Source organism: Pyrus communis, chromosome 14, assembly GCF_963583255.1.
Source record: "Pyrus communis chromosome 14, drPyrComm1.1, whole genome shotgun sequence".
Classification (NCBI taxonomy): domain Eukaryota; kingdom Viridiplantae; phylum Streptophyta; class Magnoliopsida; order Rosales; family Rosaceae; genus Pyrus; species Pyrus communis.
In genome coordinates, this window is record NC_084816.1 from 1,098,849 (window position 1) to 1,121,393 (window position 22,545).

Here is a 22,545-nt window from a genome sequence, read left to right on the forward strand (position 1 = left end):
TTATGACACATCACCCTTTGTTTTTATATTTATTTGTTAAATAAAATCAAATGAAACTTATTGCAAATACCTTTTTTAACAGAATATGTACAATAATGCTATTCAGATGTACGAAATTAATCTCATTGCTAACACTCTCTAAACATGCAGCGACTGCAGGACATTGCAAAATAAAGTAAAAAAAGTTAAGATGAATGCAAAAAGTAAACGGACAGGAAATTCTTTAATCGTTGAATTGATGTTGTTATCATTTCATTGTTTAACTGTAAAACATGATTCTTCCATTATTCGGTAATGCTTAGATGACTAAATAGATTCGAATTTAGCTAATATTTTGTACAGATAATTTTTAAATGATAGTTTAAAAAATACATAGTTTGGATTATCAATAACATTGTAGAATTAAAATAAAAATAAAAAATAAAAAAAAAAAAGGGAACAAAGGAAAATATAGTTAAGAATTCTTCAAAAGTTAAAACAAAAGAGTTTAGAAATGAGTGTATATATATATATATATATATATATATATATATATATATGTCTTTACCGGGGAAACCTTTAAGGGAAGGGATTCTCCTTTTTTTTTTTTTTTTTTTTTTGTAAAAATAGGGATTAGTTGTAGAATTCACACTACATCAAACTTTAACGATCCGAACCGTCTATTTTTCAAGTTGCACCTCATAGATCATCCTTGCAAAATATTAGCCAAATTGAAAATGTTTAAGACATCTAATTGAGTTTAAATAAATTAACGAATACTTTGCTATATAAGAAATAATGAAATTTTACCTTCATAATTAAATAGGCAAATGGTTTCAGATTGAATTGAATTTTTACAAGGATGATATATGAATCGAGACTTACAAAATAGACGATTCGAATTGTTAAATTCGATGTGGAATGGGCACTACACATAAAGTGTCTGCTCTACGGGGGTGGAGTTGACTTAAAGTATTTGAGAGAGCCAAAAGTACATTTGCTAACCATTTTCTAATATAATTATATAGAAGTTTATAATTTTGTAAACCAATTACATGGAGCCACACTGAGAGGTCATGCAGTTTACATGTAGTTCCATGCTTGACGGCAACAATGATGACCAAAATTTTTTAGAATGAAGCAGCCTATAGTATGAACTGAATGAATGAATAATTGAATTTGCGGTCAAGATCCAACGATTAAGATTATCAATGCATACTATGCTCCCGTCCATTTCATAGCATTATTTTCCCATTGATCCCTTACACAGAAGGTAAATTAAAAACAAAGGGAAAATGTCATCCCACCGACGCATTTTCCACACCCTCTTCTAAAATTTCAACTCGCAGACCCAGTCACAACGATGCCTGTCCCTCGAAACTCCAAGGCACAGCCACCAGTTATCGCTCTATGCTTGCGTGTGGTCCCCACTGCATTATTGACCAAAACAATACCAAGTCGTCCCGCTACCGATGACCAGGTACAATTCAGATATATAATCCTTCACAGCTTTGCTAGTTCCTTGCTTGAATTTCATTTCAGTTTTGATCAAAATTAGTCCTTTTGCCAACAAGAGAAAATGGCTTTGCTTGGAGAGGCTTTGCTCTCCGGTTCCATCCAGGTGCTGTGCGACAAGATTGCCTCTGGAGAGTTCATGGACTTCTTCCGAGCAAGAAGACTCAACCTTTCACTCGTGGACAAACTGAAGGTGACGTTGATGACCCTCCACGCAGTCCTCAACGATGCAGAGGAGAAGCAGATTGTCAACCGTGCCGTCGGGATGTGGCTTGACGAGCTCAAACATGCTGTGTTCGATGCCGAGGACTTGGTGGATGAGATTGATACTGAAGCTTTGCGTCGCAAGCCAAAAGATCGGACTAGGACAACCCAGGTGTGCAACATCCTTTCTACCCCTCTTAATCCTTTTAATTATAAGGGCTTGAACGGTAGAATAGAAGATTTGTTCAACAAGTTGGAACACCTTGCAAAACAAAAGGATGTCCTCGGTCTTAGAGGAGGCGTTGGGGCCACGGTTTCACAAAGAACTCCCACAACTTCTGTTGTTGAGGAAGGCTTTTGTACCTATGGAAGGGATGGAGATAAAGAAAAGTTAAAAGCTCTACTGCTGCTATCTGACAATGAAAGTAGCAGTAATTTTTCTGTTGTCCCTATTTTCGGAATGGGCGGGGTTGGTAAGACAACTCTTGCTCAACTCCTTTACAACGATGGACAAGTTAAAGAGCATTTCGATACGAATGCTTGGGTTTGTGTTTCCGAACACTATGAGGCTTTGAGGGTGATTAAGACCCTTATTGAGGAGATCACTAAAAAACCTTGTGATAATTTGGGTATGAATTCCCTTGAAGTTCAACTAAGTGAACAATTGATGGGAAAGAGATTTTTACTTGTCCTGGATGACCTTTGGAATGAGAGCTATGATGAGTGGGATCGTCTACGAACTCTTTTCACGTATGGGGCGAAGGGAAGTAGGGTCATTGTAACAACAAGGAGTAGGCGTGTTGCATCCATCGTGTGCAATAGTATTCCAATTCATGACTTGGAAAAATTATCAGACAAGGATTGTTGGCTGTTACTGGAAAAACATGCATTTAGAAATGAGAACCTCAGTGCTCGTCCAGATTTGGAAGGAATTGGTAAGCAAATTGCATGCAAGTGCAACGGTTTGCCTTTAGCTGCAAAAATAGTAGGGGGTCTCTTAAGTTGCAACCTAGACTATAGGGAATGGAATCACATATTAAATAGCAATTTTTGGGGTCTACCAGATGCTAATAGTATTCTTCCTTCTCTAAGATTGAGTTACCATTATCTTCCATCTTACTTGAAACGATGCTTTGCTTATTGCTCAATTTTTCCAAAGCACTATGAATTTGAAAAGGAAAATGTAATTCTACTATGGGTGGCAGAAGGTTTAATTCCACAATCAGAGAGTGAGAATACAATAGAGGAGATTGGTGAAAGATACTTTGATGAATTGTTATCACGATCACTATTTCAAAGACCAAGATTGGATCAACCAAGTTTCACTATGCATGATCTCATCAATGACTTGGCTATGTTTGTGTCTGGAGAGTTTTGTTTCAGGTTCGATCAAAAAAATTCACATGAAGTTCCTAAAAGAGTTCGCCACTTGTCGTATATGAGAGGAAACTTTGATACATCTCTAAAATTTGAGCCATTAAAAGGAGTTGAATGTTTGCGAACCTTCTTTCCAGTGTCTTTAGCACCATACGATAGCCGTGATCGTGGATATGTAAGCAATAAGGTTCTAGATGATTTACTGCCAGCACAAAAATGTTTACGGGCTTTTTCATTGTCAAGATATCAAAATATCAATCACTTACCTAGTTCTATTGGTAACCACATCCACTTGCGCTATGTTGATCTCTCTTATACGGCAATTAAAAGGTTACCAGATACAGTGTGTACTCTCTACAATTTACAGACTCTGTTGTTGTTAGGTTGTTCTTCTCTTGTTGAATTGCCTGCGGACATGAGGAAATTGATTCATTTGCGTCATCTTGAAATTAGTGGAACTAACATAAAAGAGATGCCTGTGCATATGGGTAGACTAAAAAGTTTGAGAACGCTGACTGTTTTTATGTTGGGGAAATCTGTTGGGTCAAGCATTGCAGAATTGAGGGAGTTGTTGCACCTTCGAGGAAAAATTTCTATCTTGAATCTGCAAAATGTAGTCGGTGTTATTGATGACTTGCTGAAGGATAAGAAAGATCTCAATGAGGTAGAGTTGGCATGGGGTCATGAAGTTTCCAATGATTTTGTGAAAGAGAGACATGTACTTGAAAGATTACAACCTTCGGTAAATTTGGCGAAACTAACCATCAAGTTTTATGGTGGAACCAGTTTCCCGAATTGGGTGGGAGACTCGTCCTTCTCCAACTTACAAGTGATGCGTCTCAGGGCTTGTAGTAATTGTAGCTCTCTGCCACCAGTTGGTCAGCTACCTGCTCTCAAAGAGCTCTACATACAAAGGATGGAATTGGTTACGAGTGTTGGTGTTGAGTTGTACGGGGGAAATCAACCATTTCGATCTTTAGAGAAGCTCGAGTTCAGGGATATGCCAGAGTGGAAGGAATGGCTGCCTGGTCCAGGTGGAGGTGAAAGTCCAGACTTTCCTCGGCTTAAGGAGCTGAAGTTAATTTGGTGTCAGAAGCTGAGAGGAAACTTGCCCACTCATCTTCCTTCCTTGAAAATACTTGAGGTCTGGGGATGTGAGGCTCTACATGGAAACAGGGCCAGTAATACCCTGAACACGGAATCCTTACGACTATCTCTTGAACAACTGACAATAAGTGGATGCCCGGGTCTCTCGTTGTCACTGCAGTCGACAGAGACGCTGCCGTCGCTTCAGATGTTTAATATTTCTTATCTTGGTGGGAGAGAATGGTTGTCGCAAATGGTGCACAACAGCAATCGTCTTCAACATTTGAGTCTTTCGAAGTGTTCCTCACTCTTGTCGTTCCCTACAAATGGTCTGCCAACCACGCTGACATCACTCCGTATAGATGATTGCAGGAAATTAGAATTCCTGTCACGTGAGATGATGGCCAAATTGACTTCCCTTCAGACTTTGGATCTTGTACAGAGCTGTGATTCTCTGAGGTCGTTCCCGTTGGGCATTTTCCCCAAACTTTCATCCCTTTATATATGGGGTTGTCAGAATCTGGAATCCTTTTCTGTTGAAGGAGGAGCAAATGAAAATCTCGGCCATCTGGACTCCCTGGCTATTGTGATATGCCCAAATCTTGTCTCTTTTCCCGACGGAGGATTGCCCACTCCCAACCTGACTTCCTTTTCCGTCTTGGAATGCGATAATTTGAAGTTTTTGCCGGACCGAATGCACACCCTCACCGCCCTTCAATTTTTGTGGATACAGAGTCTTCCAAATCTGGTGTCATTTGCACAAGGGGGTTTGCCTCCCAACCTACAAACATTTTGGATCAAAAATTGTGAGAGACCGAGGCCTTCAGCGGAGTGGGGATTGCAAGGACTTGTCTCTCTCCGACGATTTTGGATTGAAGGAAACAAGGATCTGTTGGAGACGTTGCTCGAGGAACAGATGCTCCCTGCCACTCTTCACACTCTCAAAATCTCTTCAGCATCGAATCTGAAATCTTTGGACAGAAAGGGTCTTGAGCACCTCACTTCTCTTCAAGAGCTACGAATTTTAGGGTGCGAGAGTCTCGAAATCCTTCCAAAAGACGGTTTTCTGGCATCTCTTTCTTTGCTGGGCATCTGGCATTGTCCTTCTTTGAAGAAGAGGTACGAGAAGAAGAAAGGAAAAGATTGGAACAACATAGCTCGCATTCCTTGCATACAGATAGATGATGAAATCACCATATGAGCTTTCAACTCACCTCTCCAACTGTCAACTCTCAAGACAAAGCCAGGTACATACGTACGTGTTTAGCACCACTTACCTGTATTTATGTTAAATTGATTGTCCTCAAATGTTCCAAACATACCTGATTGTCTTCAATGTTTGACACTCAACTGTATTTTGCACCACTTAATTGTGTTTGGATGAATGCCAGTACATTGCGTTACTATACAAGGAGGCTGACAAGGAGGCCGGTTGTTCCGCTGCAGATTTCACCGAAGGGATATATCTCCGGTTGAACACTGATGATCCGTAAATTGTAACTTACCTTCCTTTTCTTTTGCTTTCTTCATTTTGCCTTGTCTAGATTTGCGTTTATAATATCGGTATTTATTAACAGTGGAATCGAACTATGCTAGGTCTCCCTTGGAGAATTTCAGATCAGGGGAAGTGAGGATCTGTTGGAGACATTGCTCAAACAACAGCTGCTCTCGGAAACCCTGACCGGAGATGGACCTCAACAACTAAGCTCTCTTCAACAGCTATGCATCCGTCGATTGTCTTGCACTCTGCCAGAAGAGGATTTGCCGCAATCTCTTTCTTTTCTGAGGATCACCAAAATGTTTGTTCTTCTCTGAACAAGAGGTGTGAAAGGAATATCAATGGAAGAGATTGAGGCAATATAGTTCACATTCCTTGCAACTTTCATTGATGCAAATCAAAGTCGGAAATTTGAACCGCTTATTTTTAATTTTGTTCTTAAAAAAACTGCTTATTTTCAACGTTCCTGCATAATTTCTGGTAAATAGTGACCTGTGCTCACCATATTTAATTTATGTTTTATCATATATGTGTGCAGATAATTTAACTCTACTTTATATAAATTATGGTCAATTAATTTTGATTCAAACAACATTTATTTATTTATTTATTTTGTAAGTATATGATTTTGCAGGTGTAACAATATTCTTAGTAAAACAGAAAGTTACTGTTTTATAGTTTTAGGAGAATGGCTCACTTGACAACAAGAAGGTAAAAAAAAGGAAAGGGAAAAACTTGAAACAACCCTAAACATCTGTGAGCACAAAATTAACATCTCATTTTTCATTAATCTGATCAAAACAAAATGAACACATTCAAGCAGCCAAGATTAGCATTTGCCACTGCACATGCTAACTGGCAGCCTGTACTTATCACTATTCACTATATTGGTTCAACCATGAGATCTCAGCTTGATTCCGAAAGAAAGACGAGCGGCTAAGTAGAGAGAAACATGGCAAACTACTAAAATTTCCGAATATTAAACCCTAGAAGCAAAACAAATTTAACGAACACGAAATTAATGCTGTAATAAGTGTATCCTACGACAGAATGGTAAGAGAACAAGAAAGAGTTGAAAGAAATCACATCGCCGACCTGCGCAGCTCTTCTTGTCCATGTGCAAAGTGGCACCTATCCCCAAAGGTGCATGTACCTTTGGTAAAGTTCTCACAAAGCTTAGTCCTGAAGTTGCTTGCCGGAGATGAGGCTGACATAGCAGGGTTCCTCATGTTGTGAGGTCCAGCACCTGAACTCACGTTCCCAATGAGCTCACGAACCATGGCACTGGCGTCTTTAATCTGGTCCAAGGTACCCTCAAGCTCAATGTTCCTCAGCTTATGATCTGTCTCATGCTCTCTTATGGAAAGCTTTGCACCAGTCACACGACAAATTTGCTTTGAGTGTACACCGTTTTTCCCAATAATGGCTCCTGCAAGCGAAGCATCAACACTGATCTTAGCCGTGGCTGTGGCCCCAAAACTTGCTACAGCTCCATGTGCTGGCGGGGCAGACTCCATCCGACCTCCCAACCTGCCTGGAAATCCGGCCCCTGCACGAGGATCTTCGTAGGATTGAGCAGTGGGCCTACCAAGCTCCCACTCACCATGGGCAAAATGGCATTTATCCCCAAACTTGCAACCTTCAACCGTGTTGTACTTATTACACAACCGTGTCTTGACAGCTGGAGGAGAAGAACCATCTGGAAATGATGGTGGGGCTGCTGAATTTCTAGGAGGAGGAGGATGGGTTGGATTGCTACCAGTCATCTGAGACACCGCTTTGATGCCACCAGGAACATAATGCAAAAAGTGACATCCTTCACCAAAAGGGCACCCGGAAGTGCTGCATATAAATAAAACAAAAACTTCTGAGCCCAAATATGACAGAAAATGACAAAATGTCACAGAATATGACTAACTAGTAACTATATATCAGAAATGGGCTTATGAGAAAATATCTTCCATAAGCTTTAGTTGGGAAAAGGTTGTGTTATAGAAAATATAGGAAAAAAGATACACGAAACCAAGAATGGATTCTTCACAAGAATCACTGCCTAACGAGGGAAAACATATGGTTTTCTTAGAAATGTATCAAAATCCTAGAAGTTGTGAAACTAAGTGGAATTTTTAACTTTAGTCAACTATATATCAGGCAACCATGTTTTATTAGCAATGGAATAGTGTTCTTTTCACAGGTGATGCAAAGCCAATCTTCTACTATCCAATTACATCACTACCACCCTTACCTGATACCGAAATGAAAATAATAACATAGTAAAACTGCATAACACTATCTTAAAGGTCTACCAGAGCTCAAAATCACTGCTGAAAAAGTCTGAGGTTGGAAATGTATGACAATTCACAATAAAGCATTGTTTTATAATATAAAATCGCCACCATAACTCAGACCTCACCCTATACAAACCTTGAAAGAGATCAAGAAATATTAACGGAAAAACATTTGAACTTTTTGAAAAAGGTCAATGAACAGTCACAATTTAAACAGAAGTTACATATCCCCCGGAGTTTAGCGAAATGCACACGAAGTCCCACACAGTTTCGAAAGAAAACATGACTTGACCTCATCAAAATTCTTAATTCATCTTACTTTTTGCATAGTCCGAACATAAAAAAAACCTGCTTCAAAACTTAGCGACCAGTTCTGTAGCCTAAATCGCTTTGATTTCAAATGCAAGAAAGAAACTGAAGAAAACCATGGTATGAAGGACAACTTCTGCATCCCATACAACTGTGATAAAATAGATAGTATACAGTAAGTACTTAATCAAACTGTAGTCATTCAATGATATCTGTTCAGTCTTTGTTAGCATGATTAGAACAGATGATTCAACCTTTACCAAAGCTTTGACGGCCCATTTCATTAGTCCAAATTACTCGCAAAAATTGAAGAACAAACTTTTTCTTAAACTTGTCAATATGCATATTACACTTAGGCCATTCATTTTAGATAAGTTAAGATTAGAACCTGAAAAACTTTGTGCATGGCTTCGATTTGCTTCCTATACCAGGTTGAAAGGACTCCATTTCTGTTGCAGAACATTAATTAATTTCCCTCAGTTACACTTACAGTGGATTATTAATCTTCAAAACTTTAACAATATTCATCATCACGTATTCATGTTACCATTGAAGAATCATAGCGTAAGAACAAACCCCATTTTGCTGTTGAACAAAATAGACCTCTAAACCCTGTACTTTTTAAACCAAAAAAGAGGAAACAAAATGATAATTAAAATTATGGTTTTCAATCTATAACTTTTACGCAAAATGTTGATGCTTCGATTCTTAGAGGAAAGTGAAGAGAACATGGGATACTCCATCTCCTTCTCTCCTCGTCAGTCATTAGCAAATAATATTTAAAACAGTGGATTCCCTCTTACTTGAAAAACAGCACCAAAATGAGATAACAGATAGCTCATGTAAAACCAAACCAACAAGACAAACTATAAGTGGTTTACAACTTGATAACAATAGCTAGTGCATTTAAACAATTTCATGTGGTACTACATGATAATAATGTGCATCTCACAGAGAAAATTCCGTACTTTAAACATATTGTTTAAAGGGAGTCTTTTACCAAACTATACTACACCTAAAGCCCTATTTTGAAAAAACGAAGATAACAAATCCTGCAAACTCTCAATAACCAACTTCCAATTACATTCAACCCACCAAGCAAACAATTTTTTTAAGACATTAAAGAGCACCCTTTTGAAGAAACATCATGATAGGCAACCCAATATGAATGTCCATATGACATAGCAACAAAAAACCAAATTTCGCTCTTCGAATGCCCCACAAGCTCAAATGAACTAGAAAACCGGTATTTTTAAACTTGACCGCAAAATTCAACGTTCTTTAAATACTTTTCCGTCATTCTTATCAAGCAGGAAGCTTTCTTAACTTAATTTAACACTTAATGAACCTTCTGAACTATCGAAATCGAGTATCAAGAAAAGCTAAATGCACAGAATCAGAACAAGCACATACCAAACCCTAGATTTCAATGCTTACAACATACACACATGCACACATACGCATATACATATCGGCAAGGTACAAAAATATGAAAATGCATGGAAGAAAGGTTGAAGCTTGAAAGCAATGGGAAGCCAAACCTGGCTTGGATTTCTTGAAGCCGCCATTCCCATTAAAGTGCGCAGCTTCCGGCCTGCCTCTCTTCCGGCCACCTCCTCCGAACTCCATTATAGCTCACAGAGAGCACCGGCGTCCGAGCACGAAACGGCGAGAGAATTCCAGAAAACGGAACCCTAGGAGAGAGAAAGTTAGAGAGAGAAAGAGAGGGAGAGGGAGATTCAATTGAACCGTCTAGGGTTCGCGAAAGAGGGGAAAGGCGGACTCGAAATTGCAATTTAAATTCAGTTAATAATTTGTGACTGTCGCCTGTCTGTCATCAGTATCATGTGTGAGACGGTGATAGAGAGTCACGTGCGCCTCGTGTGACGTTATCATATGAATCTATGATCGTTGGAAATCCGAATCTTCCTGAATGATGAGACCGCCTAAGCGTTAGGCGCTAGCCTGTTGCTCAATTAATGCCTAACGTTTTTTAGAATTTTGACATTGCGTCACATAGCCTAAGGGTTAGGCTAGTTGATTTTAAGCCTATGTGGGCAACTAGGCTCCCCCAAACCCAGTGGATTGGAATGGGGTGGAGGAGTTTTAAAGGAAGGGAGGGGATTTACTCCACTATGCCCTAGGGGATTTGATACGGATGGAAGTGCTCTAAGGGAGAGAGAGTGAGCTAAACCGCAATAACGTGGTTCGAATTTGTTTTTAGCGAAATTTGAATCTAAAATCTCTCACCTACAAATAAAAATGAATACCACTAATATGTAGTCTTAAGTGGCGGGTTAGGCCGGTAACATGAAGACAGAGACAAATTCCTCTCTTTTTCGCTTCCCACGTGAATTTGCATGCAACATGTCGTAGGAAAGTCGTTTCCATGCAAAAGTTGATCCGACTACCCATTGTTTCCAATGCAACATTAAAATGACAATTTTATTACTTGTTTTCGGTGGGAAGTATTGTTGGCTCTTTCGGCCCATTTTTAGTTCGACAATCTTCAGACAATTGGAAGAACTCGAACGGAATGACAAACTTAGAGGATAATCTTAAAGTTAATTCTTGGGATCAGCCATCTTAGTGGCGAAGCCAGAAATTTAGGTTAGGAGGGGCCTCTCACAAATGTTTAAAAAAAAAAAAAAAAAAAAGAAACATTGCAACACTGCCAACAACCCAGCTCATAAACCGCTACAACACGCTCAATCCCTCTCTCACGCTCACGAATCCATCTCTCATCCATCGTCTGATTATTGTCTCATTCATTGTTTGGTGATCGTCTCAGCCACTATTTTGCCGCTCTAGATTTTTGGTCCAATTATGATGTTTGTTTGCTCGGTGACAATGGTGATGATTTTTTAATTTCGCTCCATTTTATTAGTACGTTCTGATCAGTTGGGCGCCGTGTTAATTGGCGAAAAAATGACCTAATAGAAAGGCTAGCAAGAGAAATAAATAGCACATGGATGAAAGCATAACTCAAGCTTGTTAACAACCAACAGTACCATTGAAAAAAGATTAAACTCTAGGAGAAGCCAACTCTCTCACCTAATTCCTCTCTCTCCCTCTTGTTGTGGCTCTAATCCCTTAAAAAAATCTTTGAAAATCAAAATAATAACTTCAAGATTTCTCTATGAAAAAAAATGTCAGGGTAAACCTGGAACTATTCTAGTCCCTTTATAGCATTGCCCCATCTATTGTAGCTAACATAATATGTTCCTAAACTTATCAATGACTTACTATTATTATTAGTTTCTCGAATTTCTAGCTAAAATTATTTTTATCTCTAATAGAAAATGATGGGAGTACAGGAGTTGAATGCTATTCATTTCCTCCCAGAAATATTCAAGCTGTGACGAGAACGAAAGTCTAAACATTTCCTATAAATGAGAGAAATTACCAGTGTCTTACACATTGTTAACTGACATATTAATGATACGTTTACACACACTGTGAGAAGCCATTCACAAAGTTGGTGTGTGATACCTTAAGATTTTCTTTATTCACACTTTAACGTCAATTATCGTGCAAATATTATAAAACATTGCATCAAAAAAATGAGATAGCTAGGAATCTATGAAGAGAGTCTCACTTTTGAAAGAATCTCATTAGCATTTTTCTTATGTCAAACACTACTTTGAAAAGGTGGGAAAATTGAAAATGCATGCATTCTATTCTAGCGTAAGTTTTTTTTTTTTTGGTAAAACTAGTGTAAAATTTTTTATTTACTTTTAGAACAATCTTAAAATAACAAGAAGAAGTAGAAGAAAACTATACACATGCAATTATTGATCACCTATGCAAATGCAAGCCATTCATTTTGTAATTGTTATAGGTCATAAGAATATATAAGGATATGTGATTGTAGATGACACGTCCGATCTTGATATTCCCCGAACATCAGGGTAGATACATGCTGGCCGACACCCGAAGGTGACGAAGCCATATTAGGATGCATGAGAAATAATAAATATAAACAATACTTATAAGTTTAAATGTAATTAATATGCAATTGAGGAACGTGTCCAGAGCATACAACTAATTCTATATACTAGAAAATAAATTATATAAAATTGCATGAACAAAGGAGTGGGTCCTACGTAGAGAAGACTCGAAGATGCTGATGCAGAAGTGTCTTGACACCGGGATTATACGCCTCGATTCTAAGTCCTGAGGGGGCGCAAAACAAACATGAGTGGACCAAGTCATATATAAATAATACTGAAACGGTTATTCAACATACTAACCTCCAAAGTTTTATGGAAACTCAATAGCATAATATGTAATAGGTTTTCCGAAAACCCTAGCATGCCATAAAACCTTCATAAAACATACATTATATATAGTGTGCTAAGTAGTGGTATCAAATCGCCCGTAGGCACTATATTTCTCGGCCCAAAGCCAGTGCATATATCTCTCGGCACGAAGCCATCTACATATATCTCCCTCGGCCCGAAGCCATCTACATATATCTCCCTCGGCCCAAAGCCATCTACATATATCTCCCTTGGCCCAAAGCCAGAACAGTGATCACTAGATATGCACAAAACATTGAATATAATCTTTCTAACATAAGTACATATATCTCAATTAACATCTTCATAGTATATAGTCATCCATCATATACACTATAAAGAAGTGTAAAAACATGTTCAAAAATAGTATATAGTCATCCATCATATATACTACAAAGAACAATAGTTCGATAAAGTATGGTATTCCAAAATATTTGCAGTAAAGCATGATGATCATATAATGTAAATCCAATTTGCTTATAAAACGTTACCATTAAATCATGTTTTTCATGTATGCATTTCTACTATTACAACATGCATTTTAGAAAGGGGTCCACTCACAGACGCCACAATAATTGCCCATAAGCACATAAAGGGTCCAATTAATAAAAATCTATTCAAATGATTGAATTTGGGAAAACGGACGTCAAAAGCGGATTTAGAACGTTGAATCACCCTAATAAGGGTCCCGGGTAAATTTCGAAAAGTCAACACGAGAATATTCCAAGAATGTTCCAAAGAATATTCCTAAGAAGGGTCTTGGACAAATTTCAAAAAAGTCAACAAAAAATCAACACTAGAATATTCCTTGGAACATTTCAACCAGGTCGGGTCAAAGGCTGGTCCACAGGCCTTAAAGGGTTTTCGGTTTGGCTGAGTGGCCCGAGGGCCTTAATTTTGCACGGCCCAAGGTCTAGGTCAAAAGGGTTCTAGGGTAAAAAGATTTGGCTAGGCCAACGGGCCTGGGCCCAGGTTTAGATCTAGGTTGGGTTTAGGGTTAAATGGACACTGGTTTAGGCCTAAGGCAAAATGGTTTTGGGCCTAAATTCAGATTTAGGTTTGGGTTATGGATCATTGGCTCAACAACTGAGTTGGGCCGATTTTCAGTCATGGTCACTGAAAACCACAAGAGAGAAAGCCGAAGCTTCTCAAGCTCCAATCATCGTTAAAACTTAATTAAAACTAACCACTCAATATATCAAAATGAAGGTCGAAGAATAAGGATTCAAGTAGTACCATTGGTTTCCTCAGCCATGGTAGAGTCTCGCAGGAAAACGGCTCGAAAGTCGTCGGGTTCTTCACCGGAATCTGGGCAATTCTCCATAGCGCTGCAACTGCGTCCACAATCCACAAAAACTCCTCAACACATCTCGAACGCGACTCTAAACTCGATTAAGAGAATTTTAACTTACCTACAACAAAAGCGGCGAGAACTCGCTGAATGATTCTTTGAACAATGGTAGTGCCACTGTGAAGAGAGAGAGAATGGTCTGTCACGGTGGTGATGGTGGTGGCACCGTCATTCATTTGCAGGTATGGGTGTGTGGGTGTGTCTATGGGTTGGTCCTCTGGGAGGAGAGAAGAGTGAGAGGGAGGGGTCTGCGAGAGAGAGAGAGAGCTCGGGGGAGGTGAGAGGAAGGGAGGAAAGTGAGGGAGAGGGATGCCACGTGGCATCCAAAGACAAGGGAAAGCCGGGGGACCAAAATCAAGGGTGGGTCCCTTGGACATACCATTTAACACCTAAAAGTAATATTTTAAACAAATAAAATCCAACCAAAGTGAAAATACAAAAATACCATTTTGTTCCGTAAATTCTGGAACGGGCTGTTACAGTAGAACAACATCATCATCATCTTTGTAAACCTACTATTGTAGACTGACAACAAAGCTTTATGTGCAGATTTAGAAGGTAAGGTTAGACCACCGATCAAGTTTAATGTGTAATTTGACTCGATTAAACCATTATCATCCTTTCAAAAATGTACAGTTGAATAGTTCCCACTACTTCACACTTGATGTGAAAACACAGACAAATATGGGAGAAGGCAGCAATATCAAATGTCTGTTTTTTTGTGGGTTTTTCAGGTTCCAAGTGTGGTTGATTCCAACCCATGAAGGCTCAACTTTTGGTAAGACAGGATGTGACTCTATCTAGCTATGAGTTGAGGTCTTATTCATATTGGGGGTTTGGTCATTTCCATACTGCATGTAGCGCCCACTTAATAATGCAACTGTAGACTCCTCAAGGTTAAATTACTTCTGTTGACAAAAATAAAGGTTAAATTACTATTTTGTATTAAGATTTCTGGTTTAGTTACTTTACTAGTTATGAAGGAAAAAATATGTCACTGATTTTTTGTAATTGTGTGACAATCTTTGTATGTAACTAGTCATGAACACTTAAGAATTTTTCGTTATGAAGAATAATTTTTATGGATCCATGGTCAATCATTTTCCATATGCTACAAGAGGAAGAGGATCCAAAGCTGCAATCATTCAAGAGTCGAAATTCAAAAGCATTCACTTGACAGTTTATTCCAAAATATATATTCCAAACTTACAATATTGCAAACCAAAACTGCCAACTTAATTAAACAAGATTAAAACCAAGTTAGGAAAGCCATCATCCCTCATTCCGAATCTATTGGAGGCTAACAGAGGTCATGCTTTCTGATCTTCTGCTATATATAAGCTTATTCTAAGAACTTATGCCAAATTCATCTCATCGGCTTGCTCATTAAGGTCTAAACTCTTCCGATCCCCACATCTTCTTGATTTTCCATGATCTGAATTTCCATTTTAGTGACCTCAAAGTCAATGCCCTTGTACCACTTAGCACAAAACACATAAATTACAAAATCGAAAGCCGTTAAGGCAGCAATTAGGAAGTAAAACCTGTCCATGTGACCTGTATTCAGATCATCTGGGATCCAACCAGGGCTTTTGCCTTTAGCTGTGATCCCCATCACCATGTAAACCAGCATGCTACTCACATAATTCCCAAGAGATATTGAAGCCATGCACAGTGAACTTCCAAAGCTTTTTATCCCATCTGGGGCTTGACCATTGAAGAACTCCAGTTGACCAACATACATAAAAACTTCTGAAGCACCAACAAGAACGTACTGTGGAATTTGCCAAAATATGCTCAGAGTGCTTATCTTCTCATGAGGCTGCACATGTTTGAGCCTTGCAATCTCTGTGACACCGGCTGCAATCATCGATAACATTCCAATAATTAGACCTATCCCCATTCTTTTTAGCTCAGATAAACCTTTTGGGTTTCCATTTATTTTTCTGGAAAGCGGCACGAGAAGTTGGCGATAAATTCCGGTGCAAATGAGAACACTGCATATGTCAAAAGCAGACATGCTAGCGGCTGGGAGATGAAAATCTCCAAAGTTGGATTTCATCACGTCCCCTTGCTCTACAAAGAGGGAGGCCATTTGTGTGAAGACCACCGAGTAGATTATAGTGCAAAGCCAAATGGGTAACATTTTAAGTACGCATTTGGCTTCTTCAACTTGAGTCACAGTACAAAGCCTCCATGGATTCTTGGGGCCAGAAAGATCATCTTCTGTTATTGTTGCCGCCTTGTCCAAAAACCTGACAATATCATTGAGTTCTCTAAATCACCAATTGCCCGTATCTCTACTTGTAGGCGATATGTATATATTATTAGGGAAATATGCACAAATATAAATTGTTACAAATTTTAATCAAAAGAGAATTGGGGGCACACTAAATCGACAATATGCTGCATATGAAAAATGGGTTGGTGCCCCGTAATTATTTGTGTAGCGTCTCCCCAGTTATGATTTTTATTAGAAGTCTATATATATAATTTGTAGAGATAAAGGTTTGATACTTACTCAATTTCATCACTGTGATAAATCTTTCGGCTCCCTTTGATTGCAGATTCTGGTCCTTCCACCTCGTACAGGTCACCTGAGTTAGCTGGAACAATATTCCATTTTCGAGCTGCAGCAACGAATACCTGAGCGACACGCGGCAAAGGGTTGCCACATGGTTTTATGTACCTATACCTTGGTGTACCTAACAAAAAGGACAGTAGGGCTATGACAGCAGACCCCAGTGACACCACAAACCCTAGAGTCCATTTGCCAGTATCCTCATAATAGACCAATATGGTGTTTGAGAAAAGAGACCCAACATTGAGTGCAAAGTAGAAATAGCAAAAGAAAACTGCTTTTGAAGCTCTCTCTTCAGGATTTGCCTCATCAAACTGGTCTGATCCAAAGGTTGCTATGGTAGGTTGGTACCCGCCATATCCAAATGCAACCAAGTATATGGACAAGTAAAATATCACGACGCCGACTGAGGATTCTGGCATGCACATAGTTTCTCCATCGCCGCAACCAGAAGGATGGAACAAGAAGAGCCAAGATGACAAAGATAATAAGGCCAAGCCCTGATATTTTAGTCACATAAATTTTCATTCAGCTTAACCACATGTTTATAAATTATGAAAACAAAACACACACACACATAGAACCTTCTTAGTTAAGGTTTACTGCAATTTTCAGGTGCAGTAATGTTTATTGATGACATATATTATTAGCAACCATATATACAATTTTAAGTGGTTAAAGTATCGACAATATCAACCTTATTATAAGGGTCGGAGTATCAAAAAGTGCACATAACCGCACTACTATACTCGAGAATAAAAGAAAATTATCATTGATAATTACCAGTACAAAGATGAGCTGGAAGATGGTGCATGTTAAGTAACGACCCCAATAGGAGTCACTGAGAAAGGCACCAACTAGGGAGCACAAATAAACAGTTCCAGTCCACTTGCTAACACTGTTGGCTGCATCGGCATTCTCCTGATCAAGAACTCTGGTTAAAAACAAAACCAAGTTCACTCCAACACCAAAAAAAGCTAGTGTTGCTAGGGCTTGATTCGCTGCACAAAATAAGACCAATAAGAAACAGATTTGATTATTAACTCTATATATGTGTTAATGGAAATAAAAAGTGATCGATTATCTTCAAACCTAGTAAGAGGCTTGCAAATTTCCACCCTCCTGTGCTCTTTCTAATAAGGGATGCCTTACTTTTGGAAGTTGCCACCTTATGTTCAATTTCATTGAAGTTTATTTTCACAGCTTCTTGTGCTCCAGTCCCTCTATCGTTTTCTCTCACCTGCTGCTAGTTTTTTAAGGGATGAAAAAGAAGTCACAAGTTAAAAAAATTATGAGAAACCGATGCCAGTAAAAGATATAAAATAAAAAGGACAACAATTGTAAGCCCTGCACCATCGAGAGCAACCTACATAACAATACACTATTATTGTGGCGTCTCGTGCCAATGATATAAAACCATGTGAAGAAAAAAGAACTTACACATGTCGTTCAATCATTGGAATAGGAAGCCACAGTGGCAGTGTAACCATCATGTAAGTCTTTGCTACACCATCATGTAGGAAACAATTGTAGGAAACCCTCTACTCAGTAATTAGTGGCCAATTGATTAGAACTTAGAAGTGGGGCATGTAAAGTTTGGACTAAGCTATACAGACTATTTATATTTTCTGGTCCCATTGATTAATTCCTCTTGATAATTAGTGCCACTTATTTTTGAAACAATATTTTCCTCTTGATACTGTAGAACTGTAGACTACTAACCTTTAGCGCAGCCTCATTATTAGTGAAGTTGATTGAATCCACAGTGGCCATTGAAGGCTTATTCTGCAAAACAGTAATGAATATATATCAGACCATGAAGAATTAACAATGACCAACTATAGTGTACATATGTATAAATATGTATCATATCATATGTATGAAAAGTACACAGTCTTCTCGTGTTTTAAATATACTCTATTTACCGGTGCAGGACAAATGAAATGAAAGTGGAAAACGGTATAGCTAGAACGATCGAGGAAAAATAAACTAATTAACGTGGTGAAACTATTGAAACATTTTATTTTAGCTGGAGAGCAAAGAGCTAGTCTAAACATATATAGTACGGGATTTCAGAACACATATAAATAATATATATACACACACACATATAGAGTGTACATACATATATTTTGTATCTAATTTTTTATTATATATCTATATATATTTACCTTGCAAAGAAAGAATAAACTCTTGCAAGAACTTACTTCAAGGGTAATTAATGGAGTTGGAGAAAAGAAGTAGCTAGTTGTAACCAAGAAGAACTTATGAGAAGAGTTCGTTGAAAGAGTTCAATATATATAGCTGGAGAAATAGAGAAAGGAACAGTAACGGGGGGAAATTAATTAGGTAGTCATTTTCAAACATACTTTATACTTGTTATTATCAAACAAATTTTACTAAAAAAAATTGAAAAGAAAAATATTGGTGGAATGGAGAGATCAGCTTAGAAGAGTCTGTACCACAAACTAGGTCGTTTCTTCCATGAATGCTATTTGATTCCCACGTGAAAAGGACCTTTTGATAAAATGGATGATAGTCTCTCCTTAATTTCACTTTTGAATTTATATTTAATGTTATATTTTCGGGTTAAGATGATATTCATCACTAAGCATAATAAGCAGTTGTTAAACAGTAAATTTCCAAAAGAAAAAGGAAAATAGAAAACTAGATTTTAATCCCTAAATAAGAGGAAGTTTATTAGAAAAATGTCTTATACAAGATTAAAAATTGATTTTAGTTCCTAGACTCTATTAAATGTCAGCATATGTATTCAATGTCTCTCTTTTTTATTTATAATTTTATGGTGTTCATAAATTAAATTTTATGAAAATATTATAAATTTTAATTCTCATTATGGTGAGTATCTTATATAAGAAAATATTTTCATAGAGATTTTTCGGTACACTTATGTTTTTGCATATTTTGTTATGTGCCACTAATTTACTACAATATATTTAGATACGGACATTTTGGTACACTAAATTAGTAAAATATATTTTGATATAGATGTTTAGGTACACTAATTAGAGGAAGTTAAATAAAATTAATGAATTAAAATGTGTATAATAATAAATTTAAAATTTAATGTAATGACATTAAATAAGATATCTATTAAATATTAAAACAAAAATATAATATAATTTGAATTAAGTACACATTAAGGAACTAAAATCAATATACAATCTAATATCAAGTTTTTTTATTTATTTTAATCTTCTTGAATGATTAAAGTTCAAAAATCCCAAAAGAAAAAAGCAACCGTCCTTGTTCTAATTTCTTTTTTTTTGGGTAACAATTCTAAAATTATTTGACAAGCAAGAAAAAGTGTTTTTCTTGATCGCTAGAGTTTGCATATAGGGTAAGGATAATGTCAGGAAGATCATCTATTTAAATTATATTTTGAATCATATGACGTGGCTATTTATGATTGGATCATTAATGTTGATAAATGTGTTTATTTTCTATTGGAGTCACATCACATGGTTTACAAATTTAGTTTAAAAAAATGATCTACCTAGCATTATCCTTATACATAACAAAAATAAGTCATCAGCTCAAAAACTACTGTTGGGGAGAAAATATTGTTGTCGAAGATACAAATATTCCTGTTTTTTTCTATATGTTCTGCATGTTGATAATATTTCGTCAATTAAAAATTAAAGGTTTCTTGTGAAGTAAGTGTTTCTTGCCGTATTGATATTACTAACCTCTTACGGAACTTGGTTATGAGAAGGTAACTGCTTCTGCAACTGTACCAGACTCCAGCGATGGTGAGGAGCACGTATCGGTACGTTTAGTCGGAAAGCTAAACAATCTGTTAAACCCTTTTGTCATTATGGGGGGAAAAGTTGGATTAAATTTGATTAACAACGCCTTTAATTATTCTGTTAATGATCCCCTCCACCTAGCTAATGGTATACACTCCATTAGCGCTGAAAATATAACTTATGAAACTGTATAAACTCTCTTCGCGTTAGTATTTATAAAGACTAAAGATACAGAATAATCCATAAAGGACTTGTTTTGGGTTTAGACTTTCAGGGTTTACGGTGCAAGATTTACAAAGAATACAAAAAAGTAAAGGACTATGAGTTCGATGAGGTCTCCGATCGGTCTCCTGATCAACCGTGAACTGAGAAACAGCTTACAGAGCCACACAAAAATTCCCAAGTGAAAGCAATTAAGTGAGGTGTTGAAAGAGAGATTGAAAGGCCTAAAGAATGCTGATGATGCCGTGGGAGAGAGACTATAAGTCTCTAACAAAAGAGTAGAGTACTGATTTATATGAATTTTTGGGAGGCGTAAGATGCTTGCTTCTATTTTTTTTTTTTTTTTTTTTTTGAACAAATGATAGCGTTAGTAAGTTAAATTAGTAAATGTTAGAAATGGAAGGGATCATTGTTAAATGTTAGAAAGGAAAGGGATCAGTGGGAATGAATCCCTTTCTGCCACTATGATAAAGCGTCATCTATGATGCTTACTTCCGTTATTCCGTAACTAATTAATCCGTATAAAGCTCCAAAACGTTTATCAATGTTGTACTTACTTACATGGCGCAAGTAATATATTTTCTACATATTAAATTTTTAATAATAAGGAAAAAAGAAGTTAACTTTATCAAAAATGTTGTTCTTATCATTTAGTTGTACTATCTCTCTAATAGAGATGAGATCCATATGCGTTAGCAGATCCTACCTCTATAAGAGAGATGATACAAATGATGGTACAAGTAGATGTTAAGTATAGCATTACTCTAACTTTATTCTTATATTATTGATCTACAATCACTATTATTTTCAAGATGCAGTAAGTTAAACAGGAATGGCCTAACCATGAGGGTAACCCACCACATACATTAATTTTTTTAATTATTGTATTATTGATCAATGGGCACCATTGTTTCCTGCGTATTAAATTCCGTCTTATTTTTTCCATTCCCTAAAACCTCTTCCAAGCAAACCCCAGCTGATTAACTAGGGGAATGGAAAGAATAATTTAGACACTTCGACAATTTAATTGTTGTTTAATAGATTTGCCAGTTAATGTGTTTTGCTTATTTAAATCTTGTCTGTGTGTATTGAGCTCCTCACAAAGGTAGTTACGTGAGCGGAATTTCAGAAGCTATATAATCCCTAATTTTAACTTTTAAGGATATACCTTTGTGGAGGATGAAAGTTATCACTGTAACGTGTCTTATTTTTTTTAATTACAAATTTACTCAACTAAAATCGAACACTCTTGTTAACTAAATGCAGATGCTTGGGATCCCTTGTCAACGAAAGTGAAACAAACATCTTCTGTTAGCAATCTCCAAACGTGATTTTTCACTTCTGTTTTCTTATGTAACCCAGCTATACATATGAACAGCATCTGACACATCCACAAGTTTTCTTCTATAATTAGCACAAAATATAGGAGGTCTCGAGTTAGATGCTCCGAGCTGATGAGTCTGATTGATTGTAGCTACGCGAAGGGTGAAATTCCCCATAACCTCTACAGGCTCAAAAATGGTAGATAATCGTGGGTTGCCACCAGTTGTCATCTTTTAAAAAAAGAATTCATTACACTCACGTTTTTATCCGATCATTTATTTTATATTTGGAAACTTCTAGTCAAGACTGATAGATGAATGTTCTAACTTATATCATATCTCTGGTGTTAGCCAGCTATCCCATATGTTCGATTTAGTAAGTCAGTGACACCTAATTAAGTTTCCTAAATTGAAGACCTAATTTTTCACTCGCAAATTTGGTTACCTTTTCTAGAATAGCGTGCTTAATTTGGTTGTTACTTACCTAATTCAGTTTAATATTTTGAACCCTCAGCCTTACAAATACAAAACATGTTCATGCAACAGTAGCATATGCAAATCTCTAATTTCAGATTCTCTCCCTCAAAAACTCTCCCAAAGTTAATCATGTCAACGTTAAATCTTTTTCTCATCATGCTTTTCTTGAATGCCCATGATCACTTTGCGATTGCGTAATCTTGATCAATTAGTCTTCACATCCATGTCAATATTGTGCTTATCTTTTCCCTTGAGATTATTCACA

At 37.2% G+C, this 22,545-nt stretch overlaps 3 protein-coding genes across 3 annotated transcripts; 1 reads left to right on the forward strand and 2 right to left on the reverse strand.

The window, feature by feature from the left end:
• The first annotated feature begins 1,437 nt into the window (after nt 1–1,437).
• On the forward strand, nt 1,438–5,924 carry LOC137716573 (putative disease resistance RPP13-like protein 1). Its single transcript, XM_068456026.1, has 3 exons — nt 1,438–5,408; nt 5,553–5,657; nt 5,758–5,924. Exon 1 carries the CDS (start codon nt 1,559–1,561, stop codon nt 5,360–5,362), a length of 3,804 nt encoding a protein of 1,267 aa, XP_068312127.1. The 5' UTR covers nt 1,438–1,558; the 3' UTR covers nt 5,363–5,408; nt 5,553–5,657; nt 5,758–5,924.
• Nucleotides 5,925–6,414: 490 nt separating this feature from the next.
• On the reverse strand, nt 6,415–10,052 carry LOC137715558 (zinc finger CCCH domain-containing protein 14-like). Its single transcript, XM_068454905.1, has 3 exons — nt 9,798–10,052; nt 8,645–8,705; nt 6,415–7,501 (listed from the first exon to the last, which is right to left on the reverse strand). The coding sequence occupies exons 1-3, from the start codon at nt 9,883–9,885 to the stop codon at nt 6,742–6,744; spliced, it is 909 nt and encodes a 302-aa protein (XP_068311006.1). The 5' UTR covers nt 9,886–10,052; the 3' UTR covers nt 6,415–6,741.
• Nucleotides 10,053–15,301: 5,249 nt separating this feature from the next.
• Nucleotides 15,302–18,262, reverse strand: LOC137716596 (protein NRT1/ PTR FAMILY 7.1-like). Its single transcript, XM_068456043.1, has 5 exons — nt 18,212–18,262; nt 17,582–17,732; nt 17,273–17,490; nt 16,430–16,989; nt 15,302–16,163 (listed from the first exon to the last, which is right to left on the reverse strand). The coding sequence occupies exons 1-5, from the start codon at nt 18,260–18,262 to the stop codon at nt 15,302–15,304; spliced, it is 1,842 nt and encodes a 613-aa protein (XP_068312144.1).
• Between the last annotated feature and the right edge of the window lie 4,283 nt (nt 18,263–22,545).